This window comes from Selaginella moellendorffii, unplaced genomic scaffold, assembly GCF_000143415.4.
Source record: "Selaginella moellendorffii unplaced genomic scaffold, v1.0 SELMOscaffold_4, whole genome shotgun sequence".
NCBI classification, from domain to species: domain Eukaryota; kingdom Viridiplantae; phylum Streptophyta; class Lycopodiopsida; order Selaginellales; family Selaginellaceae; genus Selaginella; species Selaginella moellendorffii.
In genome coordinates this window covers 1,396,791-1,418,504 of record NW_003314265.1, presented here as the reverse complement: position 1 = coordinate 1,418,504, position 21,714 = coordinate 1,396,791, and the positions used below count along the sequence as shown (strand labels likewise).

The window sequence follows — 21,714 nt, the reverse complement described above, 5'->3', positions numbered from 1 at the left end:
ACCTTGAGTTGTCTCATGTTTGCTTCTCCTCCGCAAAGATGTTTGCCAAGAGCATGTAAGGCCCGACACTCCCTGGATCAACCCCAAACGCATTCTCCGCAGCCAAAGCACCAAGTTTGTCCTCCCCGTGAGTTCTACAAGACCCCGCCAAGGAAGTCCAGGCCACAACGTCCGGCAAAAACGGCATCGTTTCCAGCAAGCTCTCGGTCTCCATCAATCGTCCGGCTCTTCCCAACATGTCAAGAAAGCAGTGATAGTGATCAACCTCGGGTGCCACCCTGAAGTCCCCTTGCATCGACACAAAGTTCTCGCGAGCTCGCTCCAGGAGTCCGGAATGGCAGCACGAAGTGAGAACCGCAGTGAAACTTATCCCATCTGGTCTCACTCCACAGAGTACCATCTTCCAAAACCAGCCAAGAACAACGCTGCAGTGATCCTTGTCCACGGCAAAAGCCGACAGCATGATGTTCCACGAGAACACATCCGGCTCCGGGATCTTTCCAAAAATCTCCCTTGCTTGAGCCAGCCTCCCGTTGTTCACGTAAGCAGCAAGGATTCCATTCCACACCACCAGATTTTTGTGCTGGATCGTGTCGAAGATCTCTCTCGCCTTGTCCAAGTCCCCGGCATGAGCTTGTGCTGCGACCACCGCGTTCAAGGCCACAACACTTTGCTCGGGCATTTTGTTTAAGACGCTCTCGGACTTTTCCACCAGGCCATTGCTCGAGTAAACTCCAAGCATCGCATTCCAGGCCACCATATCTCTCACCGGCATGGAATCAAACATGGCCTTGGATCTCTCAACCTCTCCTGCTTGAGCAAGCGCAGTGATAATCGTGGTCGATGATAGAGCGTCGTGGAGCGGCATTAGATCGAAAGCTTTCTCCATATCATCTTGGAGCTGGCCAGCAGCCAACCCGGACAGCAGCGAGTTCCAAGATATCGCATCACGCTCAGGCATCTCATCGAAAGTCCTCTTTGCTTCGAGAGAGTGCCCGTTCTGCGCATATCCCTGGAGAATCGCGTTCCAGGACACCACGCTTCTCTCCTCCAGCATATGGAACAAGCTCGCGGCCTCCTCCAGGCGTCCGTTCTGGGCCAGCGCGCTCAGCATCGCATTGCAGCACTGCGAATCCACGCTGGGGATCTTCGCGAAGATGGCGCTGGCCTCCTCCACGAGCCCTCTGGCGGCGTACGCCTGGATCATCGCCGTGCAGTGGACCACGTTGCGCGATGGCATGGAGTCGAAGAGCGCCCTCGCCTCGCGCACCATCCCCCTGCGCGCAAACGCCTGGATCGCCGCGCCCATGGTCACGGAGCTGGATTGCGGGATCTTGCCCAGCATCTCCATCGCCTGGTGGGCGCTTCCAAATTCCGCGATCGCGGCGAGAGCCACCGTCCAGGAGACCACATTCTTCCCAGGAGGCATTGCTGCAAAGAGTTTCAGCGCTTCCTCGAGATGCCCTTTTCTGGCATTTGCTGCAATGATGCAAGTCCACACAAGAGCATCCCACTGCGGCATCCGATCGAACAGCGCTTTTGCCTCTCCAGCCTGGCCATGATCCGCGTAGCCTTTGAGGAGATTCGTCCACGAGTAAACGTCCGATCGGCCGATCCCATCAAAGAGCTGCTTAGCCTCGCAGAGATGCCCGTTGCGGGCATATGCGTGCATCATCATGTTGTGCGAGAAGGCGTCGGGGCGGGCGATGCCATCGAAGACGCGCCGCGCGTCACCAGCGCTCCCACACCGCCCATACATCTCCACCACCAGATTCCACAGGAAAGTAGCGGTGCTTCTGCGGCTGCCGCCATCACCGCTAGCAAGGAGATCGCCTGTGGCGTCGTGGAGGCGGTGAGCGTGGCGGAGATCCAAGCACGACCGCAGCAGCTGGGCGAGGGAGGAGACATCGATCCGTGGATGCTCCTCTTGCAGGAAATGCTTAAGCAGCATGTAAGCATTATGTGGCGCCAAATTTCAAATTTATGCGAATCTCCGTTCTAGGGCTCTTGAGGGCGGCCGACAGTGCTCGATCGGATGGGCCGATCAGCATGTTCGACGTGGATCGTGGACTACTAGGGCGGCTGCGTAATCCAGGCTAGCCAAAGGTATGCGATCTACCTGGATTTCGTCGTGGTCTGCGACAGCAGCCAAGTTTCCAGCCTCTGCGCATCGCGCTTGCACGCCGAGCTCTTGCAAGCTAGATCCGGAGGACTATGGATCATCCACCTAATTGGGCATTCGAAACTATTGTTTTTAGTATATCTTTCTTTCTATTGTGAAAGAACACATGCACATGAGAGAAGTAGTAACAATAGTCGAGGACGTTGTTCTTGAGCCAGGCGGGGCGGGGATGCTGTGGATGCCGTTGCTTGGGTGATTTAGTCTATATATGTTACATATTTTAAATCTTGTCATGCCGAAATTTTCCTGATTTCTGCCCCGTGCTTGCCAAGTTTTGTTGGTGTTTCCTCAGGGTTGAAAAACGCTCCAGATGAGCATTTGAAAGCTCCGAAAAACACTTTGTCCAAAATCAAAACTATTGTTTATCATTAGCGTGCCAACACAAATTGTTTAAAAAGTCTTAAAAGTTTCACTATATAGTTGATGAATTTCTATCTTATGACAAAGAATATTTTTGGATTTATGAAAATTATCCCTCAACAGTGCCAACCTTGTACTCTTAGATTCCATGCCGTCGCCCAATGCTGTGGTGCCTCGTGGAACAAGCAACACAGCAGAGAGAGGAGACATCGATCCGTCCTGGCGGAAATGCTTGAGCATAAGCCAAACATACTTCTTAGCTTTGGAGCGTCTAAAGCACCAAATGTGGCGCCAATTTCAAATTTATGCGAAGCTCTGTTCTAGGGCTCTTGAGCGCCGAGGAAAGAGCCCACAGTGCTCGATTGCAGGAGATATCATGCGCCCAGCTGCTCCGATCATGCGCCAAATCCAAAGATTTGCAGCTTGGCAGAGAGATCCACGCCCGCATCCGCAACAGCGATCGCGGGCGCAGCCGCTACCTTGCCAATCTCCTCATCACCATGTATGCCGAGTGCGGCAGCGTCGGGGAAGCCTATCGCGTCTTCCAAGCCATCGAAACCCCCAACATCTTCTCCTGGAATTACATCCTTAATGCATTTGCCCAGAATGGGTATCTGGCAGAGGCTAGAAGAGTCTTCTCCTTCGCTACTGAGAAAGATGTTTTCACCTGGACCACCATGGTCAGCGCCTTTGCACTATCAGGACACTTGAAAGATGCTCGCAAGTGTTTTGAGAATATGCCCGTACGAAACGCTGTGTCGTGGACAGTGCTTCTTACAGCAAATGCTCAAGCGAGGCATCCTTTTGCAGCAAAAGTAATCTTTGATGCAATGCCTCACTGGGATGCTGTTGCGTGGACTGCGATGATGGCCGCATACAACCAGGCAGGAATGGTTGAAGAATCTAAAACAGTGTTTGAGACGATGGCAGAGCGCGACGAAATCGCTTGGATTTCTATGATTGGTGCATATGCCCAGAGCGGGGAGTTGGATCAATCTAAGGAGCTGTTTGATCGAATGCCTGCGCACAATGCCGTAGCGTGGAACGCAATCACGTTCTCTTACACAAACGTCGGCGATCTTGAGACAGCCATCTCGATCTTTCAGTCGATGCGGGAGAGGGATTCGATAACTTGGGCAGCTATGGTAGCGGCATTTGCCCAAAAAGGGGAAATGGACATTGCTCGGGAGTTTTGGAGACGATGCTCTCAGTGGGATTCTGTGTCGTGGAACGCAATGATCGCCGGATCTGCGCAGTCGGGGGATCTCTTCGCAGCAAGAACAATCTTTGCAAGAATGGTTGGCCGCACGCTCATTTCCTGGAATGTTTTGATCGGAGCTTGCGTGACTGCGGGACATCTGGCAGCTGCAGTGGAAGCGTTTGATCGGATGCCATCGCGAGATGCTGTGGCATGGAACGCGATCATCACCGGGCATGCCCAGGAGCGAGATCTGGCCGCGGCGAGAGAGATCTTTGATCGATCGCCCGAGCAGGACGTGGTCTCGTGGAACACGATGATCACGGGCTACGCGCAGGCGGGGCGATTGCGCGACGCAGACCAGCTCTTCCGCGCCATGCCTGTGCGCGAGGTGAGCTCCTGGAACGCAATGATCGCAGCGCTCGCCCAGCGCGGGCAGCTCGAGGAATCGATGCTGCTCTTCCACGCCATGGTTCTGGATGGATTCAAGGCCGACGACGTGAGCTTCGCGAGCGTGCTGGGGGCGTGCGGCCACTCGGGGCTGCTGGAGAAAGGGTGGAGCTACTTTGAGCTGATGATCCGGGACTGGCGAATGCGCCCGCGGATCGAGCACTACCACTGCCTGATCGGTGTTCTTGGACGAGCTGGCGAGCTGGAGAGGGCCGAATCGGTCGTCCACTCCATGCCATTCCAGCCGGACCTCCTGTCCTGGACGGCGCTCCTTGGGGCATGCTCGATCCATGGCGATGTGGATCGAGGGCTGCGAGCTGCGAGATGGGCGGCGATGGAAATGGATCATCGCGAGGACAGTCCCATTCACGTACTGCTCTCCAATCTTTTCGCTACAAACTCACTGCCCTTTATAAAAGGTCTTTCATAGAAGTATATGCAAGAACCCTAATTTTAAGGACATGGCGAGCACGGTGATCATGCTTGGCTATGGCGACATGGATGCGAGTGAAACGGCCCGCATGGAGATGCGAGCCAACACCGAAGGACGCACCACGGATGGAAGCTTGGATGATTTGCGCTGGGGTGCGTGCTCGATCCAGGGCTGGCCAGATTACATGGAAGACAGGTATGCGATCTGCGTGGACAACAAGGATCTCATCGTGGGGGTCTACGACGGCCACAAGGGCAGCAAAGTTTCCAGTCTCTGCGCATCGCGCTTGCATGCCGAGCTCTTGCAAGCTCGAGCTGGAGGACTCCCACTATCAGATTCCTTGGTCAAAACCTTCATGGCGATAGACGAAAAAGTTGGACAAGACGAGAGTTTGAAGTACGAGGGAAGCACGGCTTTGGTGGTGGTCATTACCGACGGGAAGATGGTGGTGGCAAACGCGGGAGATTGCCGGTGTGTGCTTAGCAGGCAAGGACGAGCTCTGGAGCTATCCACGGATCATCACGGGGATGTGGGTGATGAGAGATCCCGGGTGATGAGAGCTGGGGGTTATGTGCATGGTGACCGTGTCTACCACGGGAGTTTGGAACTGGGAGTGTCCAGGGCCATTGGGGATTTTGGCTTCAAGACCAACGCTGGCTTGCGACAAGACGAGCAAGTGGTGATTGCCAAGCCTGAGGTAAGGGAGGAGGAGATTGGGGAGAATGACGAGTTCCTCGTGGTGGCGAGCGATGGCATTTGGGGTTCAAGGTCCAGTGATGAAGTGGTGGACTTTGTGGCGGACAGGCTGAGGAATGGAGTGGCGAGTTTGTCTGGTATGTGTAGGGATCTAGCTGAGAGCTGCCTGGTTTCTGATAGCAAGCATTCTTCTTCTAGAGACAACATGACTGTTGTGATTGTTCGATTCAAGTGAGTTAATATATGATCCAGAGATCGACTTTTCCTTCAAGGTCTCGGCAATGATCATTGCAGTAGCTCAAGTCAGGTCCTTGAACTGGGCTACATGATATTTTATCCAAAGAAACGCAACGCATATCATTGCGGTCTGAAGAGATTATCAAGATGAGGAAGAGCTGACACCAGCGTAATAAGATGTCTAATGCCCACTCGTCTGGAAGCTTTCAACAGTTTTGTAAGGCACAGTGCATATCAAATGAGTGAGTATTATATCACTTAGAAAAAGACAACACAGTTTTGTTTCGTAATAATTATATAAACTTCAATCACAATTAGAAGTAAAAATTTAAAACTAACTTCTAAATTTTCAGAAAGTAACAGTAGGAAGCCAAAGGTTCATATGATTGAATTTTAATAAACTGCTCCTAACCAACTATGAGATTACTTGGTCCAGAAAGATGGTGGTGCTTAGCAGGCAAGGAAGAGCTCTGGAGCTATCACGGGGATGTGGGTGATGAGAGGTCCCAGGGAATGAGAGCTGGGGAGTATGTGGTTGGTGACTGCCTTTCGGGATTTGGCTTCAAGACCGATGCTTTGCTTGCCAGAAGTTTGATGTTCAAGTGGTGATTGCCATAAGGGAGATTGGGGAGAACGATGAGTTTCTTGGCGAGTGATGCCGGTCGAGTGATGAAGTGGTGGACTTTCTGGCGGACAAGGAGTTATCTGGTATCTGTATTCTTCAGGGATCTGCCTGAGAGCTGCGTTGTTTCTGATAGCAAGCATTCTTCTTCTAGAGACAACATGGCTGTTGTTATTGTTTGATTCAAGTGACTTTTCCTTCATGATCTCGGCTGCGATCATTGCCGAGCAGCTCAGATCCTGTGCCAAGCTCGAGGATCTCGTCCGAGGGAAGCAGATACACAGTTCTATCCGTCAATCCTACCTCCGCAACGACAGATTCCTTGCAAATTTGCTCATAGACATGTATGGCAAATGCGGGTGCCTGGATTCCGCTGTAAGCGTCTTCCAAGCCATTTCCAATCCAAATGTCTTCTCGTGGAATATCATAATCGCTGCCTGCTCTCACAACTCGAATCTTGAACTAGGTACATTATATTTCATGAAAATGAGCCAACGAGATGCTTTGTCCTGGACAACACTTGTCTCTGCATATGCCCATGGTGGGCAATTGCTACTAGCACAGAAAATATTTTCTGCCATGCCGATGTGGGACGCTGTGTCGTGGAACTCGCTGATGTGGGGACTCGGGGAGGATGGTCAAATTGAAGAGGCGTGGAAGATGATCCATGCAATGCCAGTACCAGACCTAGTATCATGGACCGTGATCATCCAAGCACTCGCTGATGCCGGCGACGTTCCAAGAGCTCGAGAAATATTCGATGCGATGATCCAGAGAAATGGAGTCACTTGGCAATTGCTAGTCAGCGGGTATGCCCAGCTCGGGCATACGAACGATGCAAAGTTCCTGTTTGGTCGAATGCCACAGCACAGCCTCGTGTCGTGGAACTCAATGCTTGCTTGTTATTCGCAAGCCGGGAATCTCGAGGAGTCAAAGAAAACCTTTGATGGAATGAGAATAAAGGACGTAGCATCTTGGACTAGCATCATGACAGCATATGCCCGTTGTGGGCATCTTGCAGATGCCGAGAGAATTTTCACCGAGATGCCCAAGAAGGACGTGGTTGCATGGAACGCTCTCGCGGTGGCCTACAACGACATGGAAATGTTTGAGAGGTGCGAGGAATGTTACAAGAAGATGCCGCATTGGAATTTTGTGTCCCTCAATGGGTATCTCCACATGATATGCATTGAAAATGCCAAACAAGCCAAGGAGTTCTTCGATTCTATGCCAAGGAAGAACTCAATCTCCTGGAACAACATCCTGGCAGCCAGCCTCCGCCATCACAAACTCACAGACACGAAGGCGGTGTTTGATCGATCGCCAAAACACACTCCAGTGGCCTTAAGCACGATGCTCCAAGCGCTTGTCCTGGAAGGTGATCACAGCTCCTTCGATCAAGCAGAGCTTCTCTATCGCGAAATCCCGAACAAGGAACAGGACCTCTTTGCGTCGAGCCTCATGATCGCGGGGTACGCCCAGCGTGGAGAGCTAGATAAATCCAGGAGAGTGTTCGACTCCATGGAAGCGTGGGACTTTGTGTCGTGGACGGCGATCATCCAGGCCCACGCTCACAATGCCCAGATCGATCCGGCGCTAGAGCTCCTGCGACTGATGTGCCTAGATGGCTCCAGCAGCCCAAATGAGGTGACCCTCCTCGCCATCCTCAATGGCTTCGCCCATTGCGGCTTGGCGGAGGAATGCTGCGCTTTCTTCCTCTCAATCGAGCCCGACTTTGGAATCCATCCCACACTGGACCACTACTGCTGCGTGGCTGACCTGTTCGGCCGCGCCCGGCGGCTGGACGAGGCCGAGGAGCTCGTCGCCACCATGCCCTTCCTCCCAGACGCCATCGCGTGGGCAACTCTGCTGGGAGCCTGCCGGATCCACGGGGATGCCGCCCGGGGAGCCAGGATTTATGGCCGGGTCATGGACCTGGATCCCACGCACGCGCCATCGCTGCTGCTCGCCTCGCGCATTGCGGCCGACGAGTGATCGCGAGCATGCGCGCATTTCCCTTTACATGTTTTAAATCCGAAAAGAGGATTAGTTAAAAGTGTAATTATATTTAATATAAGTGTCACTAACCAAAAAGAAGGATTTCTATGCTCTAGATTATGTCCAGTTCAATGAGCGGAACCTTGTTCTTTTCAGGAATGTGTCTCCCAAGGGCTTTGAAAGCAGTGGCCATGAAGCAGGACTTAACCTGTAGATCATACCCCGACCTTCATGCTGGATTATGTTGGAGGCACAGTGAGTGAACGGATATGCGATGGTGTAGAGATCGTTTTGATGGACCGCAAGAGCAGCAGTGTTGATATTGCTCGCCACCTGGTTGCAAAGCGAGGTGGAACACTGTGGGAGGTATGACTTGGCAATGGTGTGTGAGATAGGGGAGGGATTCTAGCGTTCCAGTTGATGGCCAAGGATATGCCCACCCCCAAATGTATGGTAAAATGTTTAAAATATTAGATAAATATGTTAGATAATGCATTCTACCCTGGATGATGAGCTTGCTCCTACTTGCTTCCCTATCATGTCCAAAAAATTACGTTCCAAAACAAATTGGGCTTCCAAGTTGAGGTTCATTGCTATCTTTGATATTACAAGAAACCTATAAATCATCCTTCATCTACTGACTAGCACTTGAAATTACACCTTTTGAAGGATGATAAACTCTTAATGGTCATCAAACTCAACCATGAATCAAACTTTAGTATTTTCTTAATAAATATAACAATCATTTGTAAGTTAATCTTCTAGAGCTAAATTAACAGTTTGCCACGATTCTAAGCCGGTCACATTGCCAATCTGTCTGATTAATTGGCTGAAAATGACAGTTGCTAAAACTCTTAGAACCAAAATCCTTTTTAGAATCACCATGATGCCAAACCTTTACCTGGTATACCCAATATGATCAGTAATGGTGCTTCAATACCACTGAGATCCACCCAAATCCTACCTTCCATATTGTGTTCTCCCTCCTTTATAAGGATTCCTTGACATACCTTGCTCACCAAGCCTAAACGATCCAGGCCAAAACTATTCACCATCCAAACATGTAGAGTCCCATATAAATGGAACCCCAAAAGTTCATTCCCATCATTATATTCCAAGTGCTTGTTTTCAGATACCATGAAACTTTTGTTGTCAAGCCTCAATTACTTGTGTTTCTCCTCACCTCATTGTAATAGAGTCTTGAGTTGCATTTGTGGAAGCATAGAATGCAAGATTTAATAGATATAACCCATATCCAAGGGGAGCACATGCTACTTCACTTCCTTTTACACTACCCTGCATAAAAAGAAGAAAACTATCAAAAATAAAAAAATCACAAAACCTTGAATAATGCAAAAATGGAAACACCTCCAACAACTAGAAAGGTGCAAAGGTACTCAAGACACTGTACAAAATTGTCCTCATGAGCACCACTGGATTCAAAAGAGAAAAAAAGGAGCACATATAAATAACAGCCAGCTTTTCAGATTCAATCCATATACTTGCAATCATTTTTGATGATTTTGCCAAAACCTGGAAACAAAACTCTCAACTATAAACTTTAAAGAGCAAGTGAGAAAAGCAAGTGAAAGCTCATCTAGGATAACTAATGTATTTCAAAGCCTAAATTCCACAAACGGGATCAATAAAATTTGTAATGCTGACACTCCAATAGGCCCATATTGGAGCTTGAGAAGTTCTCTTGAAGACAAGCACTGAAGAAAAAGAGTAGTAGTGTGAGCTCTTCCACTACAGCAAGACATTATTAACACCAAAGCTTCCACTTTGAAAATGGAAAATATTAATTTGGGAAATGTTGATAATACTAATATGGGTATGACTATGTCTTTGCCCTTGTTCTTAAATTTAGGTAACAACAACATTAATCTCTCAAATATAGATAACAATAGTATCAATTTTTATTAAAACATGAGCATCTCCTACAAGAAGTGGAACTTGCAATTACAAGTGGAAAAAATAATATTTTATAACGTTATGTTAGTTGAAGAGTATTGTTAAGGGTGGCTAGAGTAAATGCATGTAGAAGTCCCACAAAGTTTTGATAGAATTCTAGCTAATATACTTAACTTGGTTTGCTTTGATAGATTTGGCTTTGTATGAAATAAAAAGCTTTAGAAGTGAACACTAAATTGCATAATTAATTTAGATAACTTTTGATAAAGACAATTACTAGAAAGTATTGTCACAATTTTAACATATCCAAATACATGTTTGAAAATGTCCGGCTATGCTCAAACCCTCCACTCCCTTTGAGTAATATGGGAAACTCATGCAGACATTGTAAAATGATTAAACTGGATTTATTTTATGAGGATCATGAGGATGTTAGCTAGACATAAAAATTGGCAATAAGAGCAAAAATAATTGCACTAATGTTGCTCTAGAGTCAAAGGAGAAAGTTATTGCAAAAGAGTATGAAATCTAACTCCTTTATTAAAGTGCTCAATTTATATATAGGAATAAATTGTTTAAATTGAAATTAATCTAATAGCTATCAAAATCCCACATGCTAATAAAATATATAATATCGTTAACATCAAATATCAAATCAAAATACAAAAAAAAAAAAAAACACTTTCCTGAAAACTTCATCCACCTTACAAGGATAACAATCTCACATAACTAAACCATATCATCTTTTCCAAAAGAGCCTAACTTCTCCTAGAATGTGTCACAATAAGCAAGGGAGGGACCAACATATTCACTGAATACTTCAAAGCTTTCAGGGAAATCGAGCTTCGCTTGTTGCATGGTTTCAATATGCTCTTTCCGCAAGCTTCAAGACGCTCGTAGACGCTTAGAGTTACTGACAAATAGAAATGAAGAAATCCACTCCAGACTCCCCGGGATCCCATTCGCACAGCACTTTCAAATGCATTTTCCCTGTAGTAGGAAGTTCACCCTCGTCACTAAGCAATCGATCCGACTCGCGAGAAAAATTTACCACCATTCTTACCAAAATATTTTCCAACACAAATAAGCAAACAAAACCACAAAGACTGGCATTGATCCGAGAACAAATCCCAGACTCGCGATCTCTCCCTCTCGATCGATCCATCCTCTCATAGATCAGCGCTTGCCGCCACCGCCGCCGAGCTTGGGCCCCTTGGAGACAGGCCCCCGCTGGATGGGGGCTTTCACCTTGGTGGCCTTAGACAGCACCTCGGCCTTCTTCGCCTTCTTCTCGTCCTTGGTCTTCTTGATCCTCTCCTTGATCTCCTTGAGCGCCGCCTGGCGTGCCGCTTCTCTCACCTCCGTCTTCTCGGCCCTCTTCTTCTGGATCACCTCCAGCGACGCGCCGACGATGGAGCGCGAGTAGGGCTTGGTGTTGGCCCGGCGCTTCCTCTTCACCGCCTCGGCCTGGGCGTCCTTCTTGTTGGCCTTGCGGTAGAGCTGCGTCCAGGTGAGCTTCACGGGCTTGAGCCGGTTGTGGAAGTAGCGCTTGCACTTCGAGTTCACGAAGAGGAACACCTGCGAATCAGCTCGCACGAAGCGAATGCCGCGACCCGGGTAGATCTTGGCACCGCTGAAGCGGCATACCTCCGTCTTGAGCACCATCGCCGCCCTCCTCTCTCCCCTCCGCCGGCTGCGCAAGAACCCTAGCAGGAAACCCTAAACCTAACTTTTTGCCCTGTTTACCTACCGGGTTCGATTCCTGTCAACACCTCTAAACCCTGAACCCCGTGCTCAGGGCTTTAGTGGATAAACCACATGGGCCATGACACGTGGCGGGCATCGAATGGCCCCGCTCAGAGATTTTTGCGGATAAGAATATTTGAGATTTTATAACCTAGAGGACGGGAGACAGGACGAGAGAGATCTTTTGTTCTTGCGGAGGAGCTGGCTATGGCGGCAGTGGCGTCGTCCTCGGCCACTCTCGGCCTCGCCGCCAACAAAGAGGTACATTTGCAGCATCCCGCATTGGGGATGTAATTCCGCTCGGGAATCACAAATGTGTGTCTGGATTTCAGGTTCTCGCCACATCCGCGAGCAATGCCGGCGCTTCTTCGTTCCTCGGCGCCAAAGTGCGCTGGAATCCGACAATTCAGGTAGAAATCTCGTGTTCTTGTCGAGAATTCACCGAATTCTGTGCGATTTCTCCAGGGTCTCCACGCTGCGAGGCAAATCAGCGCTCCTTCCACGGGCATCAGAGCTGTGGCTGCGCCGGTAGAGACAGCCCGGCCAAAGGAGGCGAAGAAGACGGCCAGGCAATCCACGGTGATAATTACGGGGGCTTCTTCCGGGCTGGGCCTCGCCACCGCCAAGGTCCTAGCCGAGACTGGCGAGTGGCACGTCGTCATGGCGTGCCGGGACTTTCTAAAGGCCGAGAAGGCCGCGCGCTCGGCCGGGATTCCAAAGGGGAACTACACTGTCATGCATCTCGACCTCGCCTCGCTCGACAGTGTCAAGCAGTTTGTGGAGAGCTTCCGGCGCTCCGGGAGGTCGCTGGATTGCCTGGTTTGCAATGCGGCGGTCTACTTCCCGACTGCCAAGGAGCCGACTTACAGCGCCGAGGGATTCGAGCTGAGCGTGGCGACGAATCACTTGGGCCACTACCTGCTGTGCCGGATGCTGCTGGAGGACATGGAGAAGTCGGATCATGCCTCTCGACGGATGATCATCGTCGGCTCCATCACAGGTAAGAAGACGAAGAATCTCGCGAAGATGGATCGAGTGACGAGAGTTTTTCTTGAGCAGGGAACACCAACACGCTGGCTGGCAACGTTCCTCCAAAAGCCAACCTTGGAGACCTCCGGGGCCTCGCAGCTGGGCTAAACGGAGTCCAGTCCTCCCCCATGATCGACGGCGAAGGCTTCGACGGTGCCAAGGCGTACAAGGACAGCAAGGTGTGTAATATGCTCACCATGCAAGAGCTCCATCGCAGATACCACGAAGACACTGGCATCGTCTTCGCGTCGCTCTATCCCGGCTGCATTGCCACGACCGGGCTCTTTCGAGAGCACATCTCGCTCTTCAGGCTCTTGTTCCCGCCGTTCCAGAAGTACATCACCAAAGGGTTCGTGTCCGAGGAGGAATCCGGCAAGAGATTAGCTCAGGTACTGCGAAAAACCATTCCTTTTTCTTTCTCGATCTTAGAGCTTTCTCTCTGCTACCAGGTTGTGAGAGATCCGTGCCTCCAGAAGTCCGGAGTCTACTGGAGCTGGAACAACACCTCTCAATCGTTCGAGAACACGCTGTCCGAGGAAGCCAGTGATCCCGAGAAGGCCAAGAAGCTGTGGGAGATCAGCGAGAAACTGGTTGGACTGAGCTAGAGTGAGTGAGCGAGAGATGAGAGACAGACGAACAGTGCAAGGAAAAATCACGCGCTAACTATCTAGAGAATATTTTGCCGAATGTTCCTAGTTTGAAATATTAGTGGTCAACTATTCAACGAAAAAGTTTTTATCCGCCAATTATACAGATCGAAGAGGTCTTACAAGGTCAACGCTCAGTCCCAATCCATTTGGGTTTCATCCTCTTGCTCGTCAGATCCTCCCGGAGGTGACAATGCCAGAAGAACTTCGCCGAGAACTTCCAGGCCTTCGTGAAGATCCTTGCCACTTTCCAGCGACAATCCTCCTCCTCCAGACGCTACTAAGTAGATCGATCCGGCTTTGATCTCGGACACGGTCCCCTTGTCCACGAGAAGCAGCAGCTCCTCGCTTGGATCATCGCTCTTCTTTCTCTGGAGCCGGAGTTCTCGAGCGTCCGGGAACAAGATGGTGATCGGGGACACCGCTGCTAGAACCGGCTTCCAGCCGGGGAGTGGCACCCAGCCCCGCCACGCCGTGCTCGACCTGTGAATTCTAAACGCTCCCTCGCCGAGAGCCCCGCCGGAAGGAGCGGCTTTGATCGAGCTCGCGTCCGGGTCCGCCACCGGGAGCATCACCAGCCCCGCGGTCTCTCCATACTCGAGCCTCACCACGCTCACCATCTTGGCCGGCTTCTCCTCCTTGCCTGCGAGTGCTTGTTTCTCCACGGGATCTTTCTCACCCAGCGAGCTTGACAGCAAACTCCTGGCGCTCTTCGAGGTGGCGAACTCGAGAGCTTTCCTCAGCGCGTCCTCTCGCTCGCCATCCTTGAGCTCCTTGCTCTGGCGGTACCACCAGAAGGCCAGGCAGTCACCCGGATCCGATGAGAAGAACTCCCTCCCAAACTCACGCTTCCTCCGCTCGAAATCCTTGAGCGCCCTCGCCACGTCCCTGGCGGCCTTGGAGTCGCCCATGGCCCTCTCGATCACGTACTCCGCCGCCACGCGCCGCTGGGGCGCGGACAAGATCCGGAGCTCGTAGAGAATGGCCGCGCCGCCGACATCGAAATCGAAGAACTCTAGCGATTTCGCGTCCATCCCAGTGGAGATGAGAGTGTCCCTCACCTGGCACGCCACCACAATCTGGTTTTGCTCCACGCCCGTGAGCCCCGTCGCCTCGTCCAGTGACGCCGGCGTGTAGCCGGAGCGCATCAGTCCGGGGATGTGCTTGCCATAGTCGTGCCACTGCCCCCGCCGCTCCCGGACGATCTCTAGCTGCTGCTCGGGTGACACCACCGATTCCAGCACGCCCGGCGGTGGGCGGAAGGGCTGATAGAAGGCGTCGCGCCCCCCTGGAGTGTTACTGAGCAGCAATCTATCCCGCAGGCTGCTGCCACACGCGAATCGGGCGCCTCGCCTGATGCTTGGAGCTGCCGAGTGGATATTGGCGACGGGGGAGACGGGAATCCGGAAGGAGCAGCAGCCGAGGGCGTGAACCTCCATGCCCGCATTGCCCGCCATGGCGTGACGCCAAAGAACCCTAAAGCTAAAACTATTTAAAGCTTTCAAGTGTAACTCTTTTTAGGGCAAAGATGTTAGAACCAAAGTTCTCGTGGTGGGAGGATTGCGTCCCAGAGACCGCCAAGGCCGAGGAGCTCGTCAAGAAAGTTGGCGAGCTTAGCAGGACGTTCCTGTGCGCCGGCAGCGGTACGCTGCCTCTTCCCAAGGATGGCCTCTCGATCTGGTTTCTCAAGGTATGTCCTTCTTGCTTTTGGAGTCGATTGTTCCTCTTCCTTCACAGGCGGATGGCTCTCCGACGTTGCTGGCTTTCGATGGATCGACGAGCCCCTCCCCCGCGGCCGTGGAGGGAATCAAAGCCGCAAAGCCTCCGCTTGCCTGCGATCTGGACGTGTATCAACTCGGCAACCTCGCTGCCTCGCTCGTCCAGGGCTACAACGTCAAAGCCGAGTTCCACAAGCTCTGCCTCCGGGAGACCAAGGACAAGTTTGAGCTTGTCCGCGGTGGCGAAGCCAACTCCTCCATGGGAACTCTAGTGCTGGTTCTTCCGCTGCCACACACCGGCGGCGACGTGCTCGTCCACCCGGCCTCTGGAAAATCTGGCGAGCTCAAGTTCCCCGTGACATCAAGTGGAGCATCAGAGCTTACCTGGGTGGCGTGCCTCCGGCCGCACAGTGTCGACGTGGGCGAGATCGAGTCCGGGCAGCAGCTCGCGCTCTGGTACAACCTCTACCGCTTTGGGCGCGCGACGGGGAAACGCAAGCGTGATGATCCCAAGAGGCTGCTTGGTGATCCAAAGTCTTCGCCTCTCTACTGGGTCCTCCGGGAGATTTACGAGAACGACGAGTTTTGCCCCGTCGCTGGCTGCATCCTGGGAATCCCTGGGACCGGAGATAAGCAGTGGGACGATATGATCGTGGAGATGGCGAAGGCGGCAGGCATGGGTGCGAAGAAGGTGGTGGTGTTTAGCCGGTCTGCTGGTGACACTAACATTAGTCTTCGCAGCGAGACTGGTGTGGGATTGAAGAGTGCTAAAGCGGTGGTGTGGTGCCGGGGCATGGGTTCGTTTCATTGGGAGAGCGATATGGGAGCGATGTATGGCGATCAGTATGATTATGTCAAGGCTGACGCGGTAATGGTGGTGGTGCCTTGCCTGGACAGGAGGCGGGCAAACCCGGGTGATGACGATGGTCCGCTTGTGGACTATCAGATCATCTTGGAGGCATCTGATGATGGAGAAGACGAAGAGTGCGATTTTTTCTTTTGCGACGAAGAGAAAGAGGAGGAGTGACGAAGAGGAAGTGAATTGCAACGGAAGAAGTTTAAAGGAGAGGGAGACAAACCTTTGAAATCTTTGCAGCAAAATATCAAATGAGCTTTTATTTCCACCTTGCAAATCCTCAACAGTACCCAGCTCTACACTGATAATTCTCTGCGTTTCTTCGTATTAGAACAAAACGGGTAGAGACAACTGAAGAGAACAAGAGCTCGATTTTCTTTCTCGTTCTCGTTCGTTCCTGTAGAGTCGACTTTTAGTGTCTTTTCATGTTGATCGGTGAAGCTTCTTATCATCGCTGTCAGCAGCACAAACATTTCTCATCGATGCGGCTGTGACACAAGAAAAAAGAGCTGGAGAGAACTAAAGAAAACGCGAACCTGATAACATGAAGCTCTGTCGAACCGTTGTTTTCTTGTGATCACAGTGATCACGTTGCTTTCCAATGTGTTTTTGGACTGTTGTTTTCATGTAGTTTGCACAGCCGTTGCCCTTCACTCCTTGGACCCTCTTGTAAGACCGTTGTTCTTAAAAACCGTTGTTCCATAGCTCCATGATCCCTAAATCCAAATAAGAGCATAAATAACAACACCTAGGGCCAAAGTTGGCAATGGAGTTCTCGTGGGCGGAGGATTGTGTCCCAAAAACCGCCAAGGCTAAGCAGCTCGTCAAGAAAGTTGGCGAGCTCAGCAGGACGTTCCTGTGCTCCTCCAGCGGTACGCTGGCGCTTCCCAAGGATGGCCTCTCAATCACGTTTGTCAAGGTATCTCCTTTCTCCTTGCTTTTTCATTGTAAATCGATCATTTGCAGGCCGATGGCTCTCCCGCGTTGCTGACTTTCGATGGGTCAACAAGCCCCTCCCCCGCGGCCGTGGAGGGAATCAAAGCAGCAAAGTCTCCGCTTATCTGCGATCTGGACGTGTATCAACTGGGCAACCTCGCCGCCCCACTCGTCCATGGCTACAGTGTCAAAGCTGAGCTCCACAAGCTCAGCCTTAAAAAGGCCAAAGACAAGTTTGAGCTTGTCCGTGGTGGCGAAGCCAGCTCCTCCACTTGCGTCGGAACTCTAGTGCTGGTTCTTCCGCTGCCACACACCGGCGGCGACGTACTCGTCCGCCCGGCCTCTGGAAAATCCGGGGAGCTCAAGTTCCCCGTTAGAACAAGTGGATCATCAGAGCTTACCTGGGTGGCGTGTCTGCGGCCGCACGGTGTCGACGTCGGCGCGATTGAGTCCGGGCAGCAGCTCACGCTCTGGTACAATCTCCACCGCCTCGAACGCGCTACGGCGAAACGCAAGCGTGAGGATCCCAAGAAGCTGCTGGGCGATCCAAAGTCTTCGCCCCTCTACTGGGTCCTCCGGGAGATTTATGAGGACGACAAGTTTTGTCCCGTCGCTGGCTGCATCCTGGGAATCCCAGGCACCGGGGACGAGAACTGGGACGATATGATCGTGCAGATAGCGAAGGCGGCTGGCATGGGTGCCAAGAAGGTGTTGGTGTTTAGCCGGGATGCTGGTGACCCCGAAATGTTACTGGGGGAGAAGGATGACATTCCGAACTATAGCTTAGACTGCACTGAACCGGGATTGAGCAGTGCTAAAGCGGTGGTGTGGTGCCGGGGCTTGAGTTCGTTTCGTTGGGAGCACGAGACGGGAGGGAAGTATTACAATGAGTATAATTATGCCAAGGCTGCCGCAGTGATGGTGGTGGTGCCTTGCCTGGACAAGAGGCGAGCAAACCCGGGTGATGACGATGATCGGCTTCAGCACTATGGGATCATCTTGGATGACTCTGATGTATGGGAGGAAGAGTGCACCTTTGAGTATGCCTTCCACGGGGACAATGTCAAAGAGGACGAGGACGAGGACGAGAGCGGGGAGGACGAGGGCGAAGGGAACGAGAGCAAAGAGGACGAGGATGAGAGCGGGGAGGACGAGGGCGAAGGGGACGAGAGCAAAGAGGACGAGGACGACGAGTGACGAGGGAGCCACTGGAGAAATTTATGGACTGCAATAGGCAATATTAGTAATAGACTCCCATCTTTTGAATAGAAATGACCACCACCACCAAACTAGAACAAACGAGTCCTCTCCAATCCCCCGTGTTCAAGCATCCATTCAAGGCCATCAGTCTGCTGACGGCTGCTGCCAGATCAATCAGTCTCCCACAGTTTGGCCATGCCGTGCTTAGCAAGCCGCAAGCATGCCTTACCTCCGAGCAGCACTCCTATCAGCAGTGGATAAGAAAAAACCAAGAAAAAAAGAACATCGAAACTTGTCAGCGATCTTTGGTTGATCCATGGGATTCAAAGCTTGCTGTCATCGTTATAAGTGCATTCATGGACAGTCACTAAAGCTTAAACTGTCCCAATGACCCAAGGCCAAGGAGCTCGTCAAGAAAGTTGGCGAGCTCAGCAGGACGTTCCTGTGCGCCTCGACTGGTACGCTGCCCATGGCCTCTCAATCTCGTCCAATCAACTCCTGATACGAGCTGATCGTGCTAAAGCCACAAAAGAAATGAGAGAGCAAGAGCGAGATTGAGCGTTACTTTCCTCAAGGTATCTCCTTTAGTCAAATGCTTTTCCTCGATTGATTCTTCCCTCACAGGCCGCTTGCTGATCCTCGAGCCCTTCCGAAGGAATCAAAGCCGCTAAACCCCCGCTGTCCTGCAATCTGGACGTGTATCAACTGGGCAACCTCGTCGCCCCGCTCGTCCAGGGCTACAGCGTCAAAGCCGAGCTCCACATAAAAAGGCCAAAGATAAGTTTGACATCCCGGACTATAGGCTTGGCAGCAAAATGACGAGTGCTAAAGCAGTGGTGTGGTGCTGGGGCATTGGTTCGTTTCGGTGGGAGCACGAGACGAGCGGGAAGTATTGCGAGTTTAACTATCCAAGGTTTGCCTGGGTGATGAAGCTTGAGAATTATGAGATCATCTTGGAAGCGCACCTTTGAGTATGCCTTTCAGGGGGACGAAGTGAGCAGTCGCTTGATTCATAGACTCCCACTGAAACCACCACCACGGTGATCATACTGCCCAGTCTATAGAAGAAACGAAGGTGAGAGAACTTAACGAGTACCTGAGTAAATGCTTGAAAGCGTCACGTAAGTTGGAGGCTCCTCCGGTACGAGGCCGATACATGTCCGTGCCGCCCGTGTTGCTCGCTCCACATCGCCGTGGACCCTGCAAGCATCCAGCAGCGACGTCAAAACCATGGGATTCGACGGCTGCTTCAAGTGCCCCGCAAACTTCTCGGCCTCCTCCAAGCGTCCGGTGCGTCCTACCAGATCAATCAGGCTGCCATAGTGCTCGCTCGTCGGCAGCAGGCCGTGCTCTCTGGTCATGGAAGTGAAGCACTCGAGCGCTTCCTCCAGCAGGCCGGCGTGCCGGCAGGCCGAGAGGACAATCACGTAAGTGATTGCGTCCGGCTTTACGTCCTCCTGTTGCATCCTCCGAAATGCGAGGATCGTTCCCCTGGCCTTGCCGTGCTGAGCATAAGCCGCAAGCATCGAGTTCCATGCCGCTGTGTCTCTCTCGGCCATCAGCTCAAAAGCAGCCTGAGCTTCCATGAGGCTACCACCCTTCCCATACATGCTCACGAGCGCCGTTCCCAGAGAGAGCTCTATCGCCAGGCCCCTCTCTCTCACGCAGCCATGGACAGCCTTGCCATCTTTCAGCGACGGCAAGCTTGCGCATGCGTTAAGAACCGTCGCAAACGTGAGCCTGTCAGGAACCACGGCTTCCAGGAGCATCCGGTGGTATACGTGCAGTGCTTCCCTGTCTTTCCCTTGCTTGAAGCAGGCCGTGATCATTGACGTCCACGATATGAAGTTTCGAAGCTCCATTTTCTCGAACAGGAGACGGGTGTCCCCGAGGCTACCGCACTTCCCATACATGTCGAGAAGAGAGTTGGCCACGCAGACGTCGTCCTCCAGCCCAGCCTCGGCAGCGTGAGCGTGGACTACCTTCCCAGCTTCGAGAGCTTCTTCGCTGGCGAACGAGTTCAGCAGGGACATGAAAGTTATCCCGTCCGGCTTGACACCTTCCAGTTGAATCCGCTGGTAGAGCCGGAAAGCTTGCGAGGAGCACTTGGCGTCGGCATAAACTCCAAACATGGTGTTCCAGGAGACGAGATTTCGCGAGCTCATGTTGTAGAAAACACGCTCCGAGTCTTCCAGAGCCCCGCATTTGCCATACATGTTGATCAGCGCAGTCCGGACCACGAGATCCGGGTCGCAGCGAACGTACTCGTGAATCATCCGGCCCGTCCGAAGAGCTGCTGGACCGGAGCACGCATTGAGCAAGCTCACAAACGTAGCTTTCGTCGGCCTTTTCCCTTCCAGCAGCATCTTGTAGAAGAGCTTGAGCGTGTCTCCATAGCTACCGAGCTCCGCGGACGCTGCGATGATCGCGTTGTAAGACACCACGTCCTTGTCCAGGATCATCCGGAAAGCCTTCCTCGCCTCGGCCAGGCAGCCACACTTGCTGTACAAGTTGACGAGAGCTGTCCCGACTAGAACGTTGGAGATCAATCCGCCAGCGGCAGCCTTCTCGTGGATGATCCTCCCTTGTTCTAGATCACCCGAGTCGGCACAGGCATTGAGCACCGCCACGAAAGTCACCTCGTTCGGAGCCACCAGCTTGAGCTCCATCTTCTGGAAGTTCTCCAGAGCTTGATCGTAGAACCCATGGTTGGCGTAGGCAGTGATCAACGCTGTCCAGCTTATCACCGTCTTCTGGCGGACTACATCGAAGGTCTCTCGCGCGGCATCCACGTCTCCGCATTTGCCAAACATGTTGACGAGCGCGGTCCCGACGGTGGAGTCCTTGCAGTGCTCGGTCTCTCCAACGTTTCTGGAAAGGAGATAGGCCTCTCGAGCAAGAGGCCCGCGAGCGCAAACATCGATGGCCGTGAAGAAGGTGACCCTGTTTGGAGCAATCCCCGCGAGCAGCATCCTCTGGTAGATCTCAAACGCCTTCCAGAGCTCACCGTTCTGCGAGAAGGCCGTGATCATCGACGTCCACGACACCACGGTCGTGGATCGCATCGCCTGGAACACGGCATAGGCGCGCGCGGGGCTGCCGCATTTGCCATACATTTTGATGAGATTGTTGTGGACGAAGACGTTGTCGTCGATCCCGGCCATGGCGAGGTTCTCGTGGACTTGGATCCCCAGAGCCAGGGATCTCTCGCAGGAACACACCTGGAGGAGGTGGAAGTAGAGCTCTGGATCCGGCCGCGCCTGCGCATTGATGCTCCCCAGAGCGTCCCTCACCTGGCCGAGATTTTGGATCGTGCTCTGGTACCCCAGGCATTCCTTCAAGATCGCCTTCTTCTTGCCCTCCTCGGTGCCGATAGCTGACGATCGCACAAATTGGATACATTTCTTGCCGCTGCTCCTGCGGATCATGAGATCGCTGGATCATCCATCGCGCCTCTCGGAAGAACCCTAATTTCTGCTCATAGGAAGAGAA

General features: G+C 52.2%; 8 protein-coding genes across 9 annotated transcripts; 4 read left to right on the top strand and 4 right to left on the bottom strand.

Annotated features, from left to right (window-relative positions):
• Nucleotides 1-13: 13 nt before the first annotated feature.
• Nucleotides 14-1,951, bottom strand: LOC112344328 (pentatricopeptide repeat-containing protein At4g02750-like). The gene has a single exon (XM_024668797.1). It carries the CDS (start codon nt 1,949-1,951, stop codon nt 14-16), a length of 1,938 nt encoding a protein of 645 aa, XP_024524565.1.
• Nucleotides 1,952-2,847: 896 nt separating this feature from the next.
• LOC112344327 (pentatricopeptide repeat-containing protein At4g02750-like) lies at nt 2,848-4,620 on the top strand. Its single transcript, XM_024668796.1, has one exon. The coding sequence runs from the start codon at nt 2,848-2,850 to the stop codon at nt 4,618-4,620; it is 1,773 nt and encodes a 590-aa protein (XP_024524564.1).
• On the top strand, nt 4,566-5,590 carry LOC9654541 (probable protein phosphatase 2C 60). Its single transcript, XM_002964411.2, has one exon. The coding sequence runs from the start codon at nt 4,652-4,654 to the stop codon at nt 5,552-5,554; it is 903 nt and encodes a 300-aa protein (XP_002964457.2). The 5' UTR covers nt 4,566-4,651; the 3' UTR covers nt 5,555-5,590.
• Nucleotides 5,591-5,973: 383 nt separating this feature from the next.
• Nucleotides 5,974-8,173, top strand: LOC112344326 (pentatricopeptide repeat-containing protein At4g02750-like). The gene is made up of 2 exons (XM_024668795.1): nt 5,974-6,145; nt 6,282-8,173. The coding sequence occupies exons 1-2, from the start codon at nt 5,974-5,976 to the stop codon at nt 8,171-8,173; spliced, it is 2,064 nt and encodes a 687-aa protein (XP_024524563.1).
• A 2,951-nt stretch (nt 8,174-11,124) lies between these two features.
• On the bottom strand, nt 11,125-11,827 carry LOC9654540 (60S ribosomal protein L24). The gene has a single exon (XM_002964014.2). The coding sequence runs from the start codon at nt 11,753-11,755 to the stop codon at nt 11,267-11,269; it is 489 nt and encodes a 162-aa protein (XP_002964060.1). The 5' UTR covers nt 11,756-11,827; the 3' UTR covers nt 11,125-11,266.
• Nucleotides 11,828-11,986: 159 nt separating this feature from the next.
• LOC9654539 (protochlorophyllide reductase) lies at nt 11,987-13,611 on the top strand. The gene is made up of 5 exons (XM_002964409.2): nt 11,987-12,097; nt 12,169-12,246; nt 12,302-12,836; nt 12,896-13,254; nt 13,315-13,611. The coding sequence occupies exons 1-5, from the start codon at nt 12,044-12,046 to the stop codon at nt 13,468-13,470; spliced, it is 1,182 nt and encodes a 393-aa protein (XP_002964455.1). The 5' UTR covers nt 11,987-12,043; the 3' UTR covers nt 13,471-13,611.
• On the bottom strand, nt 13,580-14,999 carry LOC112344417 (rubisco accumulation factor 1.1, chloroplastic-like). Its single transcript, XM_024669116.1, has one exon. The coding sequence runs from the start codon at nt 14,967-14,969 to the stop codon at nt 13,647-13,649; it is 1,323 nt and encodes a 440-aa protein (XP_024524884.1). The 5' UTR covers nt 14,970-14,999; the 3' UTR covers nt 13,580-13,646.
• Nucleotides 15,000-18,757: 3,758 nt separating this feature from the next.
• On the bottom strand, nt 18,758-21,711 carry LOC112344438 (pentatricopeptide repeat-containing protein At3g20730-like). 2 transcript variants are annotated; one of them, XM_024669200.1, is made up of 3 exons: nt 19,319-21,711; nt 19,188-19,245; nt 18,758-19,141 (listed from the first exon to the last, which is right to left on the bottom strand). In XM_024669200.1, the coding sequence occupies exons 1-3, from the start codon at nt 21,648-21,650 to the stop codon at nt 19,123-19,125; spliced, it is 2,409 nt and encodes an 802-aa protein (XP_024524968.1). In that variant the 5' UTR covers nt 21,651-21,711; the 3' UTR covers nt 18,758-19,122. The 2 variants fall into 2 exon arrangements, with proteins under 2 accessions (XP_024524968.1, XP_024524967.1); XM_024669199.1 differs by having other exon boundaries at nt 18,758-19,245.
• Between the last annotated feature and the right edge of the window lie 3 nt (nt 21,712-21,714).